We start from the raw sequence: 17,102 nt of genomic DNA, 5'->3' as shown, positions 1-17,102 counted from the left end.
ACCATCCTGCTAGCCCGGTCGCCATCCGACGCCATCCTCAGCCTACAAAGACCCCTGAGACTCCCCAGAGCAATCCGCGATGGTGAAGTACGGCCCAGCCATGGAGGAAACCCCAGGATTTGACCCGCTGACGACGGCACCCCAGCAGCAGCAAAATGGCGCCGGCCGGCCTCATGCACAGAAGCACAGCCATCCGTCCACCTCGCTGCTGGCCCAGCAACACCAAGGGAAGGGTGAGTCTCAGCGAGCCCCCTCCTGCAGCCCTGAAGACCCCCTACTGCTCTCCCCTATGGAGGACACTGACCCAGCATCCCACTCCGCTGCAGATGCGGCCTTAGGCCCTGCTGAGCCATCCCTCTCCCAAATAATGGAGGCTATACAGCACAGTCATGCCTCTCTGACCACTCAGATGGACTCCATTAAGACTGATCTGTCATTTCTTAAGCATGATGTGCAGAATTTGAGACACAGAGTGCAAAACGCAGAGCAGCGAATAGGAGATTTGGAGGATGACACCCGTCCCTTACAGGGATCAGTCAGGGAGCTACGCCAGGCCCAAGAGTACACCTCAGACAAAATCACAGATATGGAGGATCGTTTGAGACGTAACAATCTCCGTTTCCTAGGCTTTCCTGAGGGTTCGGAGGGTAAAGCACCAGAGCAGTTTATGGAGCAATGGCTGACATCCACCTTTGGCGCCAATATGTTCTCCAAAATGTTTGCCATTGAAAGAGCGCACAGAGTCCCACTTCGCCCTTTACCTCCTGGAGCACCTCCACGGGCTATGCTTATTAAGCTACTATATTTCAGAGATAGAGAGGCCATCATCAGGGCAGCCAGAGAAAAAGGGAACATACGCTTTAATGGTAATGGCATAACCATCTTCCCAGACTTTTCAGTAGCCACGCAAAAGCAACGAGCCACCTTCCTGGCGGTTAAAAGGCGCCTACGTGATCTGCAATTGCCCTATAGCATGCTGTACCCGGCGCGACTACGTATTATCCATCAAGGCAAGGCCCATTTTTTCACAGATCCGAAAGAAGCAGCTCACTGGGCAGACACACTGGGTCCATTCGACCAAAGAAATCAACAACGGAGATCCCCACCCCGATGAACATACACCGTACTTCATCACATAGAGTCAAGCAGAACTTTCCATTTGCTAACATTCTGACACTGACGCCATGTAAAGTCGACGGAGCAAGATAGGAGCAAAATAGTAGCTTATACCACAATCAGAACATTTTCCTTTATGCAATTAGTAGCTAACAGGAAGATGGAAGATCCTGCAGAAGCCTACAAGGGAAATCACTGATGTTATCCTATTTGGCTGACTAGCTTCATTATTGCAACGCAAGCTAAATTAGAAAAGCACCTGTGCTACTTAGGAAGACATTGCCGTAAGACCGGGCTATCATTTACCTATATAGTCCAAGGAGCGAGCATGGGTGGTGGCTTGTGTTCGTAACCACCCTTGTCCGTTCCACCAAAAGTTTGTTGACCACGAGACTGGTTTAGATAACCCCTACTTTACAGTTCTAGTTAAGGGATCAAAGGTCTCATGAGTTTGGGAATGGGAGCCGGGAGGGTTAGGGTGGGTTGGGGGGGTTGGGGAATGTTTCGAGTGTCGCCACTGTTCAGGCTACACAAATGTTATTTCATAGTATTGGTTCACAGGTCTGCAGGCCCTTCGGGCTACCAAGATGTTCAGGTATATACGTCAAAAAGCAAATTATTGTCATTATTACTATTCTCTCTACTTTTGCACACATGTTTTTCAGATTGCGCCGGCACCCACCGGGAGGTTCGGGCCCCCATGATTAGGTGGTGGACCCTAGGCTACTTGGATGGGTGGTCGCGCAAACTCATATCTTCTGTTCAAGAATGAATACTTTACGTCTGGTATCATGGAATGTGAGGGGGCTTAATTCTAAGGTAAAACGTTCCATAATGTTTGATTACTTATCAAGATATAAACCGCATGTGATCCTTCTCCAGGAGACCCATCTCCAGGGCTCCAGAGTGATGGCCCTTAAAAGAGCCAAAATAGCATACGCCCTACACTCTACTTACTCCTCCTACGCCCGTGGGACATCCATTCTCATTGCCAAATCGGCACCAATTTCCATTAAACGCATAAAATTAGATCCCAATGGCTGTTTTGTGATCCTGGTACTGGAACTAATGGGTAAACCATATACTGTGACAAATGTTTATATCCCACCGCCTTTCACAAGGAAATTCTTTGAGAAGGTGATGGGAACGATACTTGAGATTGCCGAGGGTCCTTTATTGATTGCGGGGGATTACAACACAGTCTTAGATAATTCTTTGGATAGATTTCGATGCGCTACATTACCCCCAACTCCTTTAGGATCCTTTCTGACCCAGTTTGATTTGGTGGAGGCCTGGAGGTGGAAGCATGCGAATATAAAAGAATACTCATGTCAGTCTGATACTCATAATACTCTATCAAGAATTGACTTGTGTCTGGTCTCATCTGATCTACTCAGTCTTATAGCCAAAATCAAATATTTACCCAGGGCCCTGTCTGACCATTCACCTTTGATGGTGGACCTGGCCCTGAATACATCCCCCTCTTATCGGGTGTGGAGACTGAGCTCATTATGGTTGGCAGACCAAGCTGTATTGGATCAGAGTATGGCAGACATGAAGTCATACTGGGTAATCAACAAACGCAGTGCAGACGTCCCGGTGGTCTGGGATGCCTTCAAGGCTACTGCCCGTGGCTCTTTTGCAGCTGCCATCGGGGGGGCCCGCAAGGCGTCGCAGTCCAGATTAGTGGACGCAGAGGGAGAACTTAGAATGGCGGAAGCAGAATACTCTACACACCCCACTACTGACACACATGCTGTTTGGCGACATAAAGCTAGAGAACTAGACCTGGTACTCCTAGAACGTACACAAAAAAAGTTACTATACCAAAACCAACGTATATTTGAATTTGGGGATAAAAACAGCCGCTTATTAGCCTACCTGGCTAAGCCTGAATATCAACCTTGAAACATTCCCAGAATAAAAACCCAAACGGGTGGAATGGTTGAGCAGAGTGAAGATATTATGAAGGAGTTTGTTGCCTTCTACTCCGCTCTGTATGCCACCAGAGCCCACTACACAATAATAGAGTTGGATGACTATTTATCAGAGATTTCACTTCCAAGATTGACGAGGAGTCAGGCTGATGAGCTTGACGCTCCGTTAACGACGGAAGAAATAGAGGAAGCAATACAATCTTTTGCCAGACACAAGACCCCGGGCCTTGATGGATTCCCTATCGAGTGGTATATGCAATTCCGGGATCTCTTAGTCCCACACCTACTGCGGATGTATAACTATGCCCTTAGAACAGGCCAGTTACCACCATCCATGTCAGAAGCATTGATAGTTTTAATTCCCAAGCCTCATAAAGATCACCTCTTATGCGAATCATATCGGCCAATTTCACTTATTAACACAGACGTTAAAATTCTGGCTAAAATACTTGCCAGGCGCTTGAACGTAGTAATCACATCCATTATAGGGGCGGATCAAACGGGATTTATGCCTGGACGATCAACCTCTATAAACCTGCGTAGATTATATACTAACTTACAGACATCACATGACAGGACTGGTACTCGAGCAGTTTTATCGTTAGACGCTCACAAGGCCTTCGACTCAGTCGAGTGGCCATATCTGTTTGAGGTCCTGGCCAAATTTGGATTTGGCAATGTCTTCATAAAATGGGTACAGCTCCTCTATTCCAAACCCATAGCTAGATTAAGGGTTAATATGTCTATATCGGACGCTTTCCACATAAAGAGAGGAACGAGGCAAGGATGCCCGCTGTCACCATTACTATTTGCACTGGCAATAGAACCCTTGGCAGCATTGGTGAGATCCAGGGGGGAGATTAAGGGATTGACGACTGGGGGCCTAGAAGAAAAAGTCTCCTTATATGCAGATGATATGTTGATATATCTCGAGGACCCTTAGTCGTCTCTCCCAGTCTTGTTGGAGACTATTCAGCGTTTCGGTCACTTTTCGGGATTCCGGGTCAATTGGGATAAATCTCTTTTGTTTCAGATTGACCGGGAGTCACAAATAAAATTGCCCACGGCATGCCCACTGCAGATAGTAACCTCCTTTCGATATTTAGGGGTTCTGATCGAACACCCTATTTCCTCATATACTAAAATCAATCTGGACCCTCTCATCACTAGATTAAAATCCACCCTGAAAACATGGAATAATCTTCCTCTCACGTTACTAGGTAGAATTAATATCTTCAAGATGATTTACCTCCCGAGATTCCTTTATATCCTGAGTAATTCCCCAATTTACATTACTAAAGCCAAATTTAAAGAAATAGACTCAGTAATTATTAACTTTCTATGGAAAGGAGGGGTGGTAAAAATTGCAAAACACACTTTACAACTACCCATTTTGGAAGGGGGTCTGGCTCTGCCATGCCTCCAAACGTACTATATTGCCTCGCAATTGATGCACGCTCATTGGTGGTTTTTTCCGGAGACCAACAATGCAGCCACAGCACTTGAGGCGGCCATTCTCACCTCATATGAATCTCTTCAAAACCTAATACATCGCCTGTCACTTAGAGGGAGGGAGGGCGTAAATATCTTATCTATGACCCTGCGGATTTTTAAAATTTCCAAATTACTCCCAACGGATTCTCCAGCTGTTTATTCTCCGAATGCCCCACTCTGGGGAAACCCTTCACTACCAGAATTTAATCAAAGGGCTGACGGGGGGTACTGGTCCAAAAAAGGAGTGAAATCAATATCACACTTATTCACGGGTAACACATTTAAATCCTTTATAGAATTCCAAAGGGATTTTGGGCTTCCAAGGACGGCCTACTTCCAATATCTGCAGATAAGACACACAGCAGCGGCACAATTCGGGCTAAGAAATATAGAGATGAAATCCTCTAGGCTTGAACTCTTACTGACTGACCCCTCTCATGATAAATTAATTTCATCTTATTATAAAACTCTGCTTCATTCCACCACTTTCAGATTGGAGAGGATTGAGCACACATGGCGGGCAGATATACCTGAGCTGACGGAGGAAATATGGAGGGAGATTCTTCCCTTGCAGGTCCACTCAGTCATCTCCTCCAGAGATAGGGTGATCCAGTCAAAGCTATTGTATAGAGCGTACTTCACACCCAAACTACTATTTAAATTAAAAAAATTACCAGATCCTTTGTGTTTGAGATGCGGTGCAGTTGAGGGTACATTTTTCCATCTAATGTGGGAGTGTGCTCCGATAAGGAGATTCTGGTCAGAAGTTACAGCATTCCTCAGCTCTGTAGCCAATATACCAAACATTTGTAATCCTCTTAGGTGTCTATTAGGCTACATTGATGATGAAGGCTTGTCTAAAAACACACAGTCCTTTATAAGGATTGTACTGTTCTATGCCAAAAAAACAATAACTATGCACTGGAAATCCCACTCTACTCCGACTATAAAGTTTTGGCTAACCCTCATCAATCATGCTATACCATTGTATAAGCTAACATATGAAGCTAGAGGATGTCCCAAAAAATTTCTCAAAATATGGAACTCGTGGGTAAGCTCGGAGAACACTATAACACCAGATTGACAAACTATAAGTGTTGTATAAAAATAATATACTGTAGCAGTTGTATACAGCCTCCCCTAACTGCAATAAAATATGATGTAAGACGATTCATACTGATGTATAATACAAACTTGTATACCTGTTCACTGGATTGTAATATGACTAAAACAATGTCTAATATGATTATATGTCCGTGAAACCAATACTGATTTTGCTTATAAAAATAATAAAAAAGTTAACCTTTAAAAAAAAAACTTTAAAAAAAAAGCGCATTATTTCAGAGTGCCACTTGCCACGTCGCCTGCCACCAGATGCAGTTTGTCACTTGCCATGTTGCCTGCCATCAGATGCGGTTTGTCACTAGCCACATTGCCTGCCACCAGATGCGGTTTGTCACTTGCCACTTCTCCTGCCACCAGATGCGGATTGTCACTTGCCACCAGATGTGGATTTTTACTTGCCACGTCGCCTGCCACCAGATGTGGTTTTTCACCTGCCACCAAATGCAGATTGTTACTGCAGTGGTGGCAGCACAGGTGTGCGCATTAGTTCAGAGGCAGGCCTAGAGTGGTGGGTTCCGAGTGAGGGAGAACAGCGGTGATGCGAGCAGGCGGTGAGAGATGATCTCTCTGCTCGCCTGCCTCATCTCTAACAGTGTAGAGGCACACTGTGTGGGCGGAAAGAGCGGTGATGTGGGCGGGCGGTGACAAATGATCTCATCTCTCTGCACCACAGCCTCACCTCCAGCAGTATAGCAGCCCCGTTCTGAGGGCGGAACAGCGGTGATGCACGCGGTTAGAGATGATCTTATCTTTCTGCTCACCCACCCAGCCGCCAATACCGTACATCAGGCAGTGCAGCCTTCATGGCCCAGCTGCAAACAGGCCAAGGTCCAGCACCGGGCCGTGGCCCCGGGGTTTGGGGCCCCTGCAGTATAGGACACAGGGCCTCCTCTCTGTTTCCTGTGGCCTTATAGCTTGCAAAAAACCGTAGTCTAACAGAGTGGGTGGGGTTATATGAGCATGCACTAGTTCCAATCACCTAAAGGCAGCCTGCATATATACCATGGTCTATGAATACAGGTCCTGTGTCCTGTACTCTACTCCAAGATAAGATATTTACGGGTAAGTTAAAATTCAATTGTTTTATATGAAATGGGTGCTCTTAGTCCTTTAACGTGTGATTGAGCTAGGCCTCAAACCTAGCCTCTACAAAAAAAAACAAGAAAGCTGTGCAGATCTGCTGTCATTACATTTATTAGATAGCTGGCTACTTTAAAGCAGAGTTGCAGGAAATATATTTTTGGACTTATTTAGTGGAATGGTAATTGGTAGAAGAGATCTTTGCACACTGATGGTTGGTTTTGTCATTCTATTTAAATTATACATTTTAACTTGTATACATCACTTTTATTTAAGGTTATAGAATTAAAGTTTGAGAAGTTTGATGTTGAAAGAGACAATTACTGCCGATATGATTATGTTGCAATATTCAATGGAGGAGAAATAAATGATGCTAAAAGGATTGGGAAATTCTGTGGGGACAGTCCACCTGCGTGAGTACTCATACATATATATGTATGTACCTTCATTTATAAGTACTGTGCTCAAACAATAGAAAGTTTTGTATATATTATAATATCATGTGTATATTAAAAGCAAATGCTTCTGTGAAGATACTATTTATACCACTCTTGCTTTTGATAACTTGCTATAAAAATTTTAAGCATAATCACCAATTCAGTACTTAAAATCAAGAATTATTCTGTGTACTTTAGAGAGTGCTAACATTTTGCTTGATGCCATGATGAGGGTAAGCCTACTGTTGTGTACAGTTTTCTTTTGAATTCTGTGTTTACATAGACACAGCATTGCACTCTTTCTGCATTTCCCATCATGGCAACTAGCTATATAGGCAGTATTAAATAAATGAAGTAATGAAAATTATGTGTCAAGTTAATTACTTTGCGTGATTTAGAAAATCAGCTTCACCATAAATGTTTATATGGTGAAGTTTCGCTTTGGGTTCAAAGCTTTGACTTTTTTATGATCTGTTATTAAAAAGATGACCTTATCCAACAGCTGAATAGTATGGGAGAAGAAATAACTGCAGATATGCTGAACTTTTAAAAAGGCCATTTTTTATTTTCTGGCATATCTCCTTTTGTTTTGTTTTTTGTTTTTAACTGTACCTACAATAAAGTATCTTTTATTTATAATCAATTTCTTAAATAATGCCTATTGCTGTCAAATTTAAGACTATTTTACAGTTACACGATTACCCACTTTTGTATAGTGCAAGCATTGAGTTAATTCTTATGATGGGGGGGGGGGGGGGGTACTAATGCGCAAACCAAAGACTATGAAATATAACCTAGCAAGTAGCTGCCAACATCAATGGTGCTCCCACACTAAAATAATTTGAAAAATGTAAGAATGTGGCACTTACTAAAAAAATGTTAAATAAACCTCACATATAATAATGAATAAAGTGCATAAAATACCAATCAATGTGCAAAATATGCAAAATCCAAAATACATAAATATATATAACGTGATTCCAATGCAGATCATGCAATAATAAGCAGCAATTAAACTTGAACTTCACATATATAATAATGGGATAAAGTGCATATAGTGTGCAAACTATACAATTACGTATTTCCAATGAGAATATGTGCAATCTGAACAACAAAATAGTGTGCAAATAACAATAAAATGACTCCAAAAAGATGTGCAAAAAATGGTCCCATTTAAGGTGCAGATAAATCCAGCATATATAGTGACATGTATCCAAACGTGCAAAAAAGCTCATCCAAAAAAGTGCAAGTGCCAAATATCCAAGAAGACTCCACCATCCGAGGTACGCAAATGGTTTGCCCCAGCCTCTCACCTCAAATCGATCAATAAATGCGCCTTTCTACAAAATGCAGGTTCTACAGCAAACTATCGAATTCCAAGACAACCAGGAACACATAGCACTCTCAGGGGAATATATCAATCAGCTCGTTCACATGTAATAAAGGAAGAGGAGGACTCCATAGTGTAGTATATCAACAAATATGAGAACCAGACCAAACAGCGTGGTAAACAAGCAGACTTCCGGTCTCGGCTGCGACTGGAAGTGACGACACCCAGCTTTCACTGATACGTTGCATCGCTGTTCACGTGACTTTATCAAAGGGTATAGAGTCGGGTGTACAAGCCGGCTTAAATAGCATTAATTCTTGGCTACCACTTTTGTACCTGACTCCTTAGCCTTAGCCTCATTATTGATTAGTGAGGACACAGCTAAATACGATTACAGCCTTGTAGGCTGAAATGCGTCATCTGTCTTTACCTGCGTACTGTACACTGTGGTTTCCTGAATAAAAGCAGGATTTTAGAGCAACAGTGGTTGTGCGGATCATCTTTATGAAACAGCTAAATACGCAGAAATACTTTTATGGCATTTTTTTACCTACCAATGGATTTTATTTATCCTACCTAACGTATCAAAATATTCTATAATGTTGTACAACAACAGGTTAGCACCTGCATACATTAGTCTACGAATCTTGAAGCAAACCTTTCTCCATGCTTACCTTGTCTTTGGTCATGTAATCTCATGTTACATGACCAAATGCAGGGAGCATATGGGGAAGCATCACTGTGGTAGTACTGGAGCATCGCCATGCTTTTCTGCTGTGCAGAATCTATCACATCTGTTTTACGTTCTGAATTAATGTGAGTATCCAGCAGAGTGTCGTGGATGCCCAGGAGGAGGAAAAGGAAAACTGTAACTTAAACAAAGTGACAGGAGTACCTAAACGCTGGCCCGCACACACTTCATTTTAGTCTCCAGAACATCCAGATAGCCCCCTAAATCTCACTCTACAACAGTTTTCATCTCCAGCAGTAGAGTGAATGAATTATTGATCCTCTCATCCTTGCTGTAACTGCTACTATGTTCACTCATAAGCCACTCTTCCAGAAGTATGCCTAAGCATTTTTGGAGACAGCCTTCTATCCGCCTTTGGTCAAGCACTTTCGTGTGTATTGCTGAAATTTTTATACAGAATCTGGTGAATCTCTATTTGCAATGCTTGCTGAGTTCATTTATTACAAAGGTGAACAGAACTCATATAGTCAAAAGCTTTTTTCTGGTCTTGAATGGAGTAGTAAATGGTTGGAATCCCTTGCCCTCTGTATCCAAGGTAGGTAGATTCACCCTCTCTTTGTTCTGGTAATCATTGTTACCAAGACCAAAAAAGTGATGGGAAATCGAAAATGTTATCATCAATGGAACAAAAGCTAAAAGTAAATCTTTCATTAGGGCCCCCCAGGTGACAATTGTCTACGAGGAGAATTTCCCTAACTATGTAGAGATTTGGCTTCACTTCCTGTTTCCAGGACAGGAAGTGAAGGGAAATCTCCCCAATGGAACACATACAGGATTTTACCATCTCCTACTCTATCCAAAACTAAATAGAAATGTTTGACTTTACATATACTTTATTGTGATTTAGAAAGAGTGAAATTAATTTGTTCTTATTACACAAAAAAACATGCTTTTGCAATATGGTACTTTTTGTGATATTTGTTTTGTCCTTCTTTCAGACCTATTGTATCTGAGAAAAATGAACTGCTAATTCAGTTTTTGTCTGACTTAAGCTTGACTGCTGATGGCTTTATTGGCCATTACAAATTTCGGCCTAAAAAGTTACCCTCTACATCTGCTCCTGTTACAACTGTTCCTACCACTGCAAGTAAGTATTTTGGTATTCAATGTTAGAACTGTATTTGGTACTGTCTAACGCTATCCTAAATGGTCACACAGCAATGCTTACCTGTGCATGATACATTCCTTTGGTAATGACGGAGATGCTAATCTCCGAATACAAAAATCTGCTAATTACAGATCAGAAAAAGGCATTTTAATGGAACAGTGCTGATGTTTATCAAAACAAGTCCTTTGAAGTCTGAGACTGCTTATTTTCACCATCAGCAAGGTTCTCAGAAATTACAGTGTGATTGCTCATGACTGTAACAGATACCACTCAGCAAAGCTTAATAAGCATAATGGGAAAAGTCTTTAATGATACCACATCTGTCAGAACAGGCAATATTGGTACAGATCTGATTAAAATCGTTAGAGATTAAATGACAGCAAGGAAATTGCTGCACATTAATATTTGTTCTAAACATTGTATAGAACGTGGTAAGAAAATTTGAAACAAATTATCTTAAATATATAATTTTTTGGTTTACAGCATATTTATCTGGATGCCTTTTACACACACATCCATTGAGAGGTGTGCACAGCAAAGCAGTGATAAATATACACTGGTTTATACTTGGTAAAAGCTCCTACGATGGGGCATAATATGCTCTGATCTTTTTCTGTATTTTAGATTGTCACATGACTTCACCATGTGAACTATAAGACCATGTGACTTGGTATATAGGTACCCTAAGGCCCCTTTCACACTGCCTTGTGAACTGCCAGTAAAACACTGAGCACTCTTGAAGAGCTTTTCAGGCCCTTTTGAATAGCTTTTCAGGTGCTTTTCAAGCGCTTTCCATTAATTTCAATAGAGAGGGGCGTTTCTTCACCACCCTGCCATCGCACTGCCCCAGTGTGAAAGCATTCATTGATTTTAATGAAAATAGGTTTTCGTGAGCTTTTCAGGTGCTTTTTTTTTAGCATGAAAGCGCCTGAAAAGCACCTCAGTGTGAAAGGGGTCTAATGCCATGTACACACGGGCGGACTTTTTGGCATCAAAGGTCCGACGGTCTTTCCAACAGACTTTTGACAGACTTTCGAACGAACGGACTTGGCTACACACGATCACACAAAAGTCCGACGGATTCGTACGTGATGACGTATGACCGGACTAAAATAAGGAAGTTCATAGCCAGCAGCCAATAGCTACCCTAGCGTCGGTTTTCGTCCGTCGGACTAGCATACAGATGAACGGATTTTTCGACCAGACTCGAATCTGTCAGAAAGATTTGAAACCTGTTTTAAATCTAAAGTCCGTCTGCTTTTCGACCGAAAAAGTCTGCCGCAGGTCCGATGAAGCCCACACATGGTCGGATTGTCCGCCGGATTTGTTCTGTCAGACCAATCTGGTCGAAAAGTCCGCCCGTGTGTACACGGCATAAGGACAGAAATATTTTGGATAAAATGTTTTCTATTACAGCCACACAAGCCACCTATTATGAAACATAAAACTGTGACAATTTAAACTTAACTTGCCCTGAGAAATAGAGGAGCTACCATTACTGAACTCCTTCTTAAAAAACTAGTGGGCCAAATGTTATGCTGTCCCACTTCTTTTGATACTTTGAGATACTGTTAGGGAAAAGAGTGCAGGTCAGGAAAGTCAGAAGTACTAGCAGTGCCGGATTTAAATCTGGGGGGCGGTCTGGGGCACTTCAAGTTTGGAGGCCCCTCAACATAAAAAATTAAATTTATATGACAGGATTCAGGACATGGAAATTTAGAAATCAACTTCACTATAACACTCGGTGTAGGACACGTAAGGAAGGAAGGTCCTCCACTCTGTCGATTTCAATCTCTGCTATGTCATTCTGGCCGAATTCCAATCCAAGGCCACGTCTGTCCCGAATTCGACCAATCTCGTAATTTCGCGTTTGCTAGCAACATTTTACCCTATTCAAGATCGCAGTGTCAGATTTGCCCCTTGACCCAATCTCTGATGTTTCTCACTGCGATAAATTGATGCTGGTCTTTAACCTCACTCCCACACGATGGGCTCGGGCTGTTGCCTGGCACTTTCCAGCATTTTTCAAACTTTTTCCTTGTCCCACCCACTTGTCTCTTGTAAACAATAAATTCCATGACACAGTCATGTTAAAGCAAACTACTCGAATAATAAAATAGGAGAATTTGAAATGTAAAACATCTGCCAGAAGTCCTCATCCCTTCCTTTGCCTCTGAAGTCAGACTTAACTGCTCTGTATCCTGACACCCACACACTCTTTGTTAGTTTTTTTAATAATAAAACTAATTTTATAATTGGGCATGGGAAAGATACATATACAGAGAGATAGAGTTGCTGCGCACCCCGGATAATGTAATATGGGAAGGTTTCCCCAGAAAGGGTTTTTTTTAGCAGCAAAGTACAGAAGTATCAAAAAATTTTGAAAAAAGATATTTGAATTAATAAAAGTTTATTGACTTACAATATACCATGAGGTTAAAATATGATATGAGCTCAACACGGGGGTATACCCATGAGGTTCAAATATTACAACATAAAAATATGCATGGTATTACACAGCAAACATATCAAATAGGACAATTCCTGACGTGTTTCGACCCATTTCATTAGGGTCTTCTTCAGAGGATAAGTTTGCTGCAAAGAAACTACATTTAGCATGTCAAGTGGGGGAAAAAAAAACGCACGCTCAGACAATCCTATAAGCGCAGTTAATAGCCATTTCATACATTTACCTATATGCATGCGGAGGGGACCTCCAAACCGAGATTCCCAAATGGACTGTCAGACAATTCTGCGTGCCGACAGGCCGGAAAGCACCTCAAGTTAGGAACGGACACCGCTCCATGCGACTTACAAGGAGTCACACAATGTTGCTCTCGGGGCCCACCAGGCATGGAGGGGCCGACACCTGCGGGGGAATTCCAGAGCATCAATACAAGTTGTGTGTATATATATATATATATATATATATGTATATATATATATATATATATATGTATGTGTGTGTGTGTGTGTGTGTGTGTGTGTGTGTGTGTGTGTGTATATATATATATATATATATATATATATATATATATATATATATATATATATATATATATATGAATTTTGTTATGTAACATTACTATTATATTCTTGAATGTGAGATTGTTTGTATTCATATACTGAATTATGTGGCAAGGTCGAAAGTTTATGCCAAAGAAGTTAATTACATTTTATCAAATAAACATATATGAAGAAAATACAGGGAAAGTGAGACCCGTTAGAAGATGAGAACAAGAGTTAAATAGTATAAACGTATACAAAAGGTATACTTTATTATTATTATTATTATTATTATTATTATTATTATTATTAATAAACAAGATTTATATAGCACCAACAGTTTGCGCAGTGCTTTACAACATGAGGGCAGACAGTACACTTACAATACAAATCAATACAGGAGGAATCAGAGGGCCCTGCTCGTTAAAGCTTACAATCTAGAGCGGAGGGTCAAGTGGATACAAAAGGTAATAACTGTGGGGGGTGAGCTGATGGAGAAAATTAAAAAACAGTTGTAAGGTGTGGGTAGGGTAGGCTTCTCTGAAGAGAAGGGTTTTCAGGGATCGTCTAAAAGCTAATATAGTAGGAGATAAGCGGACAGATTGGGGTAAGGCATTCTATAGGATTGGAGAGGCTTTGGAAAAATCCTGGAGGCGAGCATGGGAGGAGGTGATGAGGGAGCTAGAGAGCAGAAGGTCTTGAGAGGAACAAAGAGAACGAGTAAGTTGATATTTAGAGACTAGGCTAGCGATGTAGCTGGGGGCTAAATTGTGGATGGCTTTGTTCGTAGTTGTTAGTATTTTGAATCTAATTCTTTGGCTGACCGGAAGCCAGTGGAGGGATTGACAGAGAGGGGTAGCAGAGACAGAGCGTTTGGTAAGGTGGATGAGTTTGGCAGCAGCATTCATGGATGGATTGAAGAGGTGATAGACTATGTAGAGGTAAACCAAAGTGAAGGGAGTTGCAGTAGTTGAGACGAGAGATGACCAGCGCGTGAATTAAGAGCTTTGTTGTGTCATTGGTTAGAAAGGAGCATATTTTGGAGATGTTGCGGAGGTTGAGGCGGTAGGATTTGGACAGTGATTGGACATGGTGCTTGAAGGAAAGTTCAGAGTCCAGGACTACACCTAGAACCTTGGCATGTGGGGACGGGCTTATAGTTGTGCCACTGATTTTAACCGAAAGATCAGGGGAAGGGGCATATGGGGGAGGAAAAATTATTAGATCGGTTTTGGATAGATTGAGTTAGAGGAAGTGGTGTGACATCCAGACTGGTATATCTGATAGTAAATTAGTGATACGTGAGGAGACAGAGGGAGTGAGCTGAAGGGTAGAGAAATAGATTTGGGTGTCGTCAGCGTAGAGGTGGTATTGGAAGCCATAGGATGCTATCAGCTGACCCAGGGAGGAGGTGTAGATTGAAAATAGGAGAGGTCCAAGAACAGAACCTTGGGGGACCCCAACTGAGAAAGGAAGAGGAGTTGTAGGAAACGCTAAAGGTGCATTTGGATAAGTAGAAAAAGAACCAGCAAAGAGTACAGTCACGGAGACCAAAGTTGTGGAGTTTTTTGAGGAGGTGGGGGTGGTCAACCGTGTCAAAGGCAGCAAAGAGGTCCAGGAGTAGGAGTACAGAATAGTGTTGATTGGTTTTGTCTGTTAGTAGATCGTTTGTAAGTTTTAGGAGAGCAGTTTCTGTGGATTGTTGAGGACGAAATCCAGACTGAAAGGGATCAAGAAGGCTATTATCAGCGAGGTGGACGCTCAGTCGGTATACAGAGGGGAGCATGGGGGAGTGAATGAAAAGGAAAGAAAAGGGGGGAGAAAATAGATGTGGGGTCAAGAGTGAAAAAAGGGGGTAAAGAGGGGAGTGCAGGGGGGAAGCAAAGGGACACGTGAGCAAAAGTGATGGAAAGAAGTGTAAAGTGAGGGGAAAGAAAAAAGAGGGAAGGGAGGGAAAATAAGGAAAAAGTAAAGAAGGGAGAGTGCAGGTGAGAGTGGAGATGGAGGGAGGGGATGATACTGAGAAAAGAGTGCCAGTGCAAACAGGAATGAAAAATAGTGTTGTGTAGGTAGGAAGTGAGGATAGGAGAAAAGTGAGGGAAGTGGTAGTGTGTTGGAAAGAGGAGTGGTAGAGTGTGTGAAAGCTGAACAAAGAAAGCAACGGATAAGTGAGTGATAAAGTAAAAAAATGAAACAAATAATAATAATCAAAGTGATATAATGATAGAATAGTAGCTTATTACTAAGGGAGTGCAAAGAGCACCCTAAAGGTGAAAATTATGTAAAAAGACATCTTGAGGGGTGGTGGGTGAATGGTGAATCTATTAGTGAGGATCATGCATAGAGGTTATTACATGGAAGTGTATGTTAATAATTCAAATAGAGGGCAGATAATGGTGGAGAGATAGGAATGTACTCACTGGATCAAAGAAGGAAGGTGTGTGTCCAATCGTCCAAAAACAGGATGTGGGATGGTCTCCTAACAGACCAGTCTACATCCTGTGATTAATATAGTGACCCTTGATTGTTTGCTCATAATTGGAAACCACGGCAGGTGAGGGGAAAACCCCTCCTACTTTCCTGACAGGCCGGGGGAAACTAATGGCTCCCTCGGAGCCATTTTACTTTTCCACTATTTCTAGTGGAAAAGTAAAAGGGAGCTGTATATAGCTGGTTTCTAAGGAGGGGGCCGGGAAGCCAACCACTGCGTCCTTAACCGATGAGTCACCAGCTGTCAGCGGGCTTCCCCACTGAAAGCTGAATGTAAAAAAAAAAAAAATTGCTGGCAAAAAAATTTGCAAGAAAAATGGCGTGAGGTTCTCCCCCAGGTCCATACTAGGTCCATACGTGACGTCACAAGGGGCGGGCTCTTCGAGTGACGTCATTGGATGGCCACCCCCCATGCCTATATAAGAGGGTCCGGACAGCAGAAACATCACAGCGGAGAAAGACAGCTTCACGACAAGACCAGCTTTTTTTTGTATTTTTGCGGGTAACTGACGGCAATGAAGAAGATGGCGGTGGAGAGGAAGAAGAAGACAGCAGTGGCGAGGAAGAAGAAGACACCGGGAGATGACGGCTCGGGGAGAAGACAGCACCGGCGAGAAGACGGCAGAGGAAGAAGACAATGGCGCCAGGAGAGACGGCAGCGGGAGAAGACAGCTCAGAGCTATTTTACTAATAAGGGATGGTTTTTTTTTGTTTTTGTTTTTTTGATGTACCAGATACCCATTCACATTCACACTTCTTAAAGGGGGGGCATACAGATTCCGATAAGCCCCCCCTGCACGCAGTCCCCGACAACCACCAGCCAGGGTTGTCGGGAAGAGGCCCTTGTCCTCATCAACACTGGGGCAAGGTGCTTTGCTCTGCGCCCCCCACCCCCCCAAGCTGATGGCATGTGGCCTGGTATGGTTCAGGAAGGGGGGTGCTCCCTCGTCCCCTCCGTTTCCTGACCTGCCGGTTGGCATGCTCGGTTAAGGGTCTGGTATGGATTTTGGGGGGGACCCCACGCCATTTAAAAAAAAAATTGGGCTGTTATGATATGAGCTTATGAGTGTGTTGCTTCTATTTTTACTGTCTAGTCACAGGGTAGGGATGAGTTGGAGAGACCCCTTTTCACACTGAAGCGCTGCTAAAGCACTGCTTGTTTTTACGGTGCTTTAGCGGCGCTTTTCGGGCGCTAGTGGGGCACTTTTTTTAAGGTCACGTGACAACA

General features: G+C 42.6%; 2 protein-coding genes across 2 annotated transcripts in view; one reads left to right on the top strand and one right to left on the bottom strand.

Annotated features, from left to right (window-relative positions):
• TRPC1 (transient receptor potential cation channel subfamily C member 1) overlaps positions 1–17,102 on the bottom strand; it is a 214,791-nt gene that overhangs the window by 3,701 nt on the left and 193,988 nt on the right. The window lies entirely within an intron of this gene.
• PCOLCE2 (procollagen C-endopeptidase enhancer 2) overlaps positions 1–17,102 on the top strand; it is a 104,214-nt gene that overhangs the window by 65,146 nt on the left and 21,966 nt on the right. Inside the window, exons 5-6 of the mRNA XM_073625880.1 lie at positions 7,029–7,165; positions 10,209–10,357. Coding sequence (XP_073481981.1) covers positions 7,029–7,165; positions 10,209–10,357 — 286 coding nt within the window. The remainder of the gene's footprint in view (positions 1–7,028; positions 7,166–10,208; positions 10,358–17,102) is intronic.

Source organism: Aquarana catesbeiana, linkage group LG04, assembly GCF_042186555.1.
Source record: "Aquarana catesbeiana isolate 2022-GZ linkage group LG04, ASM4218655v1, whole genome shotgun sequence".
NCBI lineage: Eukaryota > Metazoa > Chordata > Amphibia > Anura > Ranidae > Aquarana > Aquarana catesbeiana.
The sequence above is the reverse complement of the archived record's forward strand: the minus strand, read 5'-3'. Positions and strand labels throughout refer to the sequence as shown.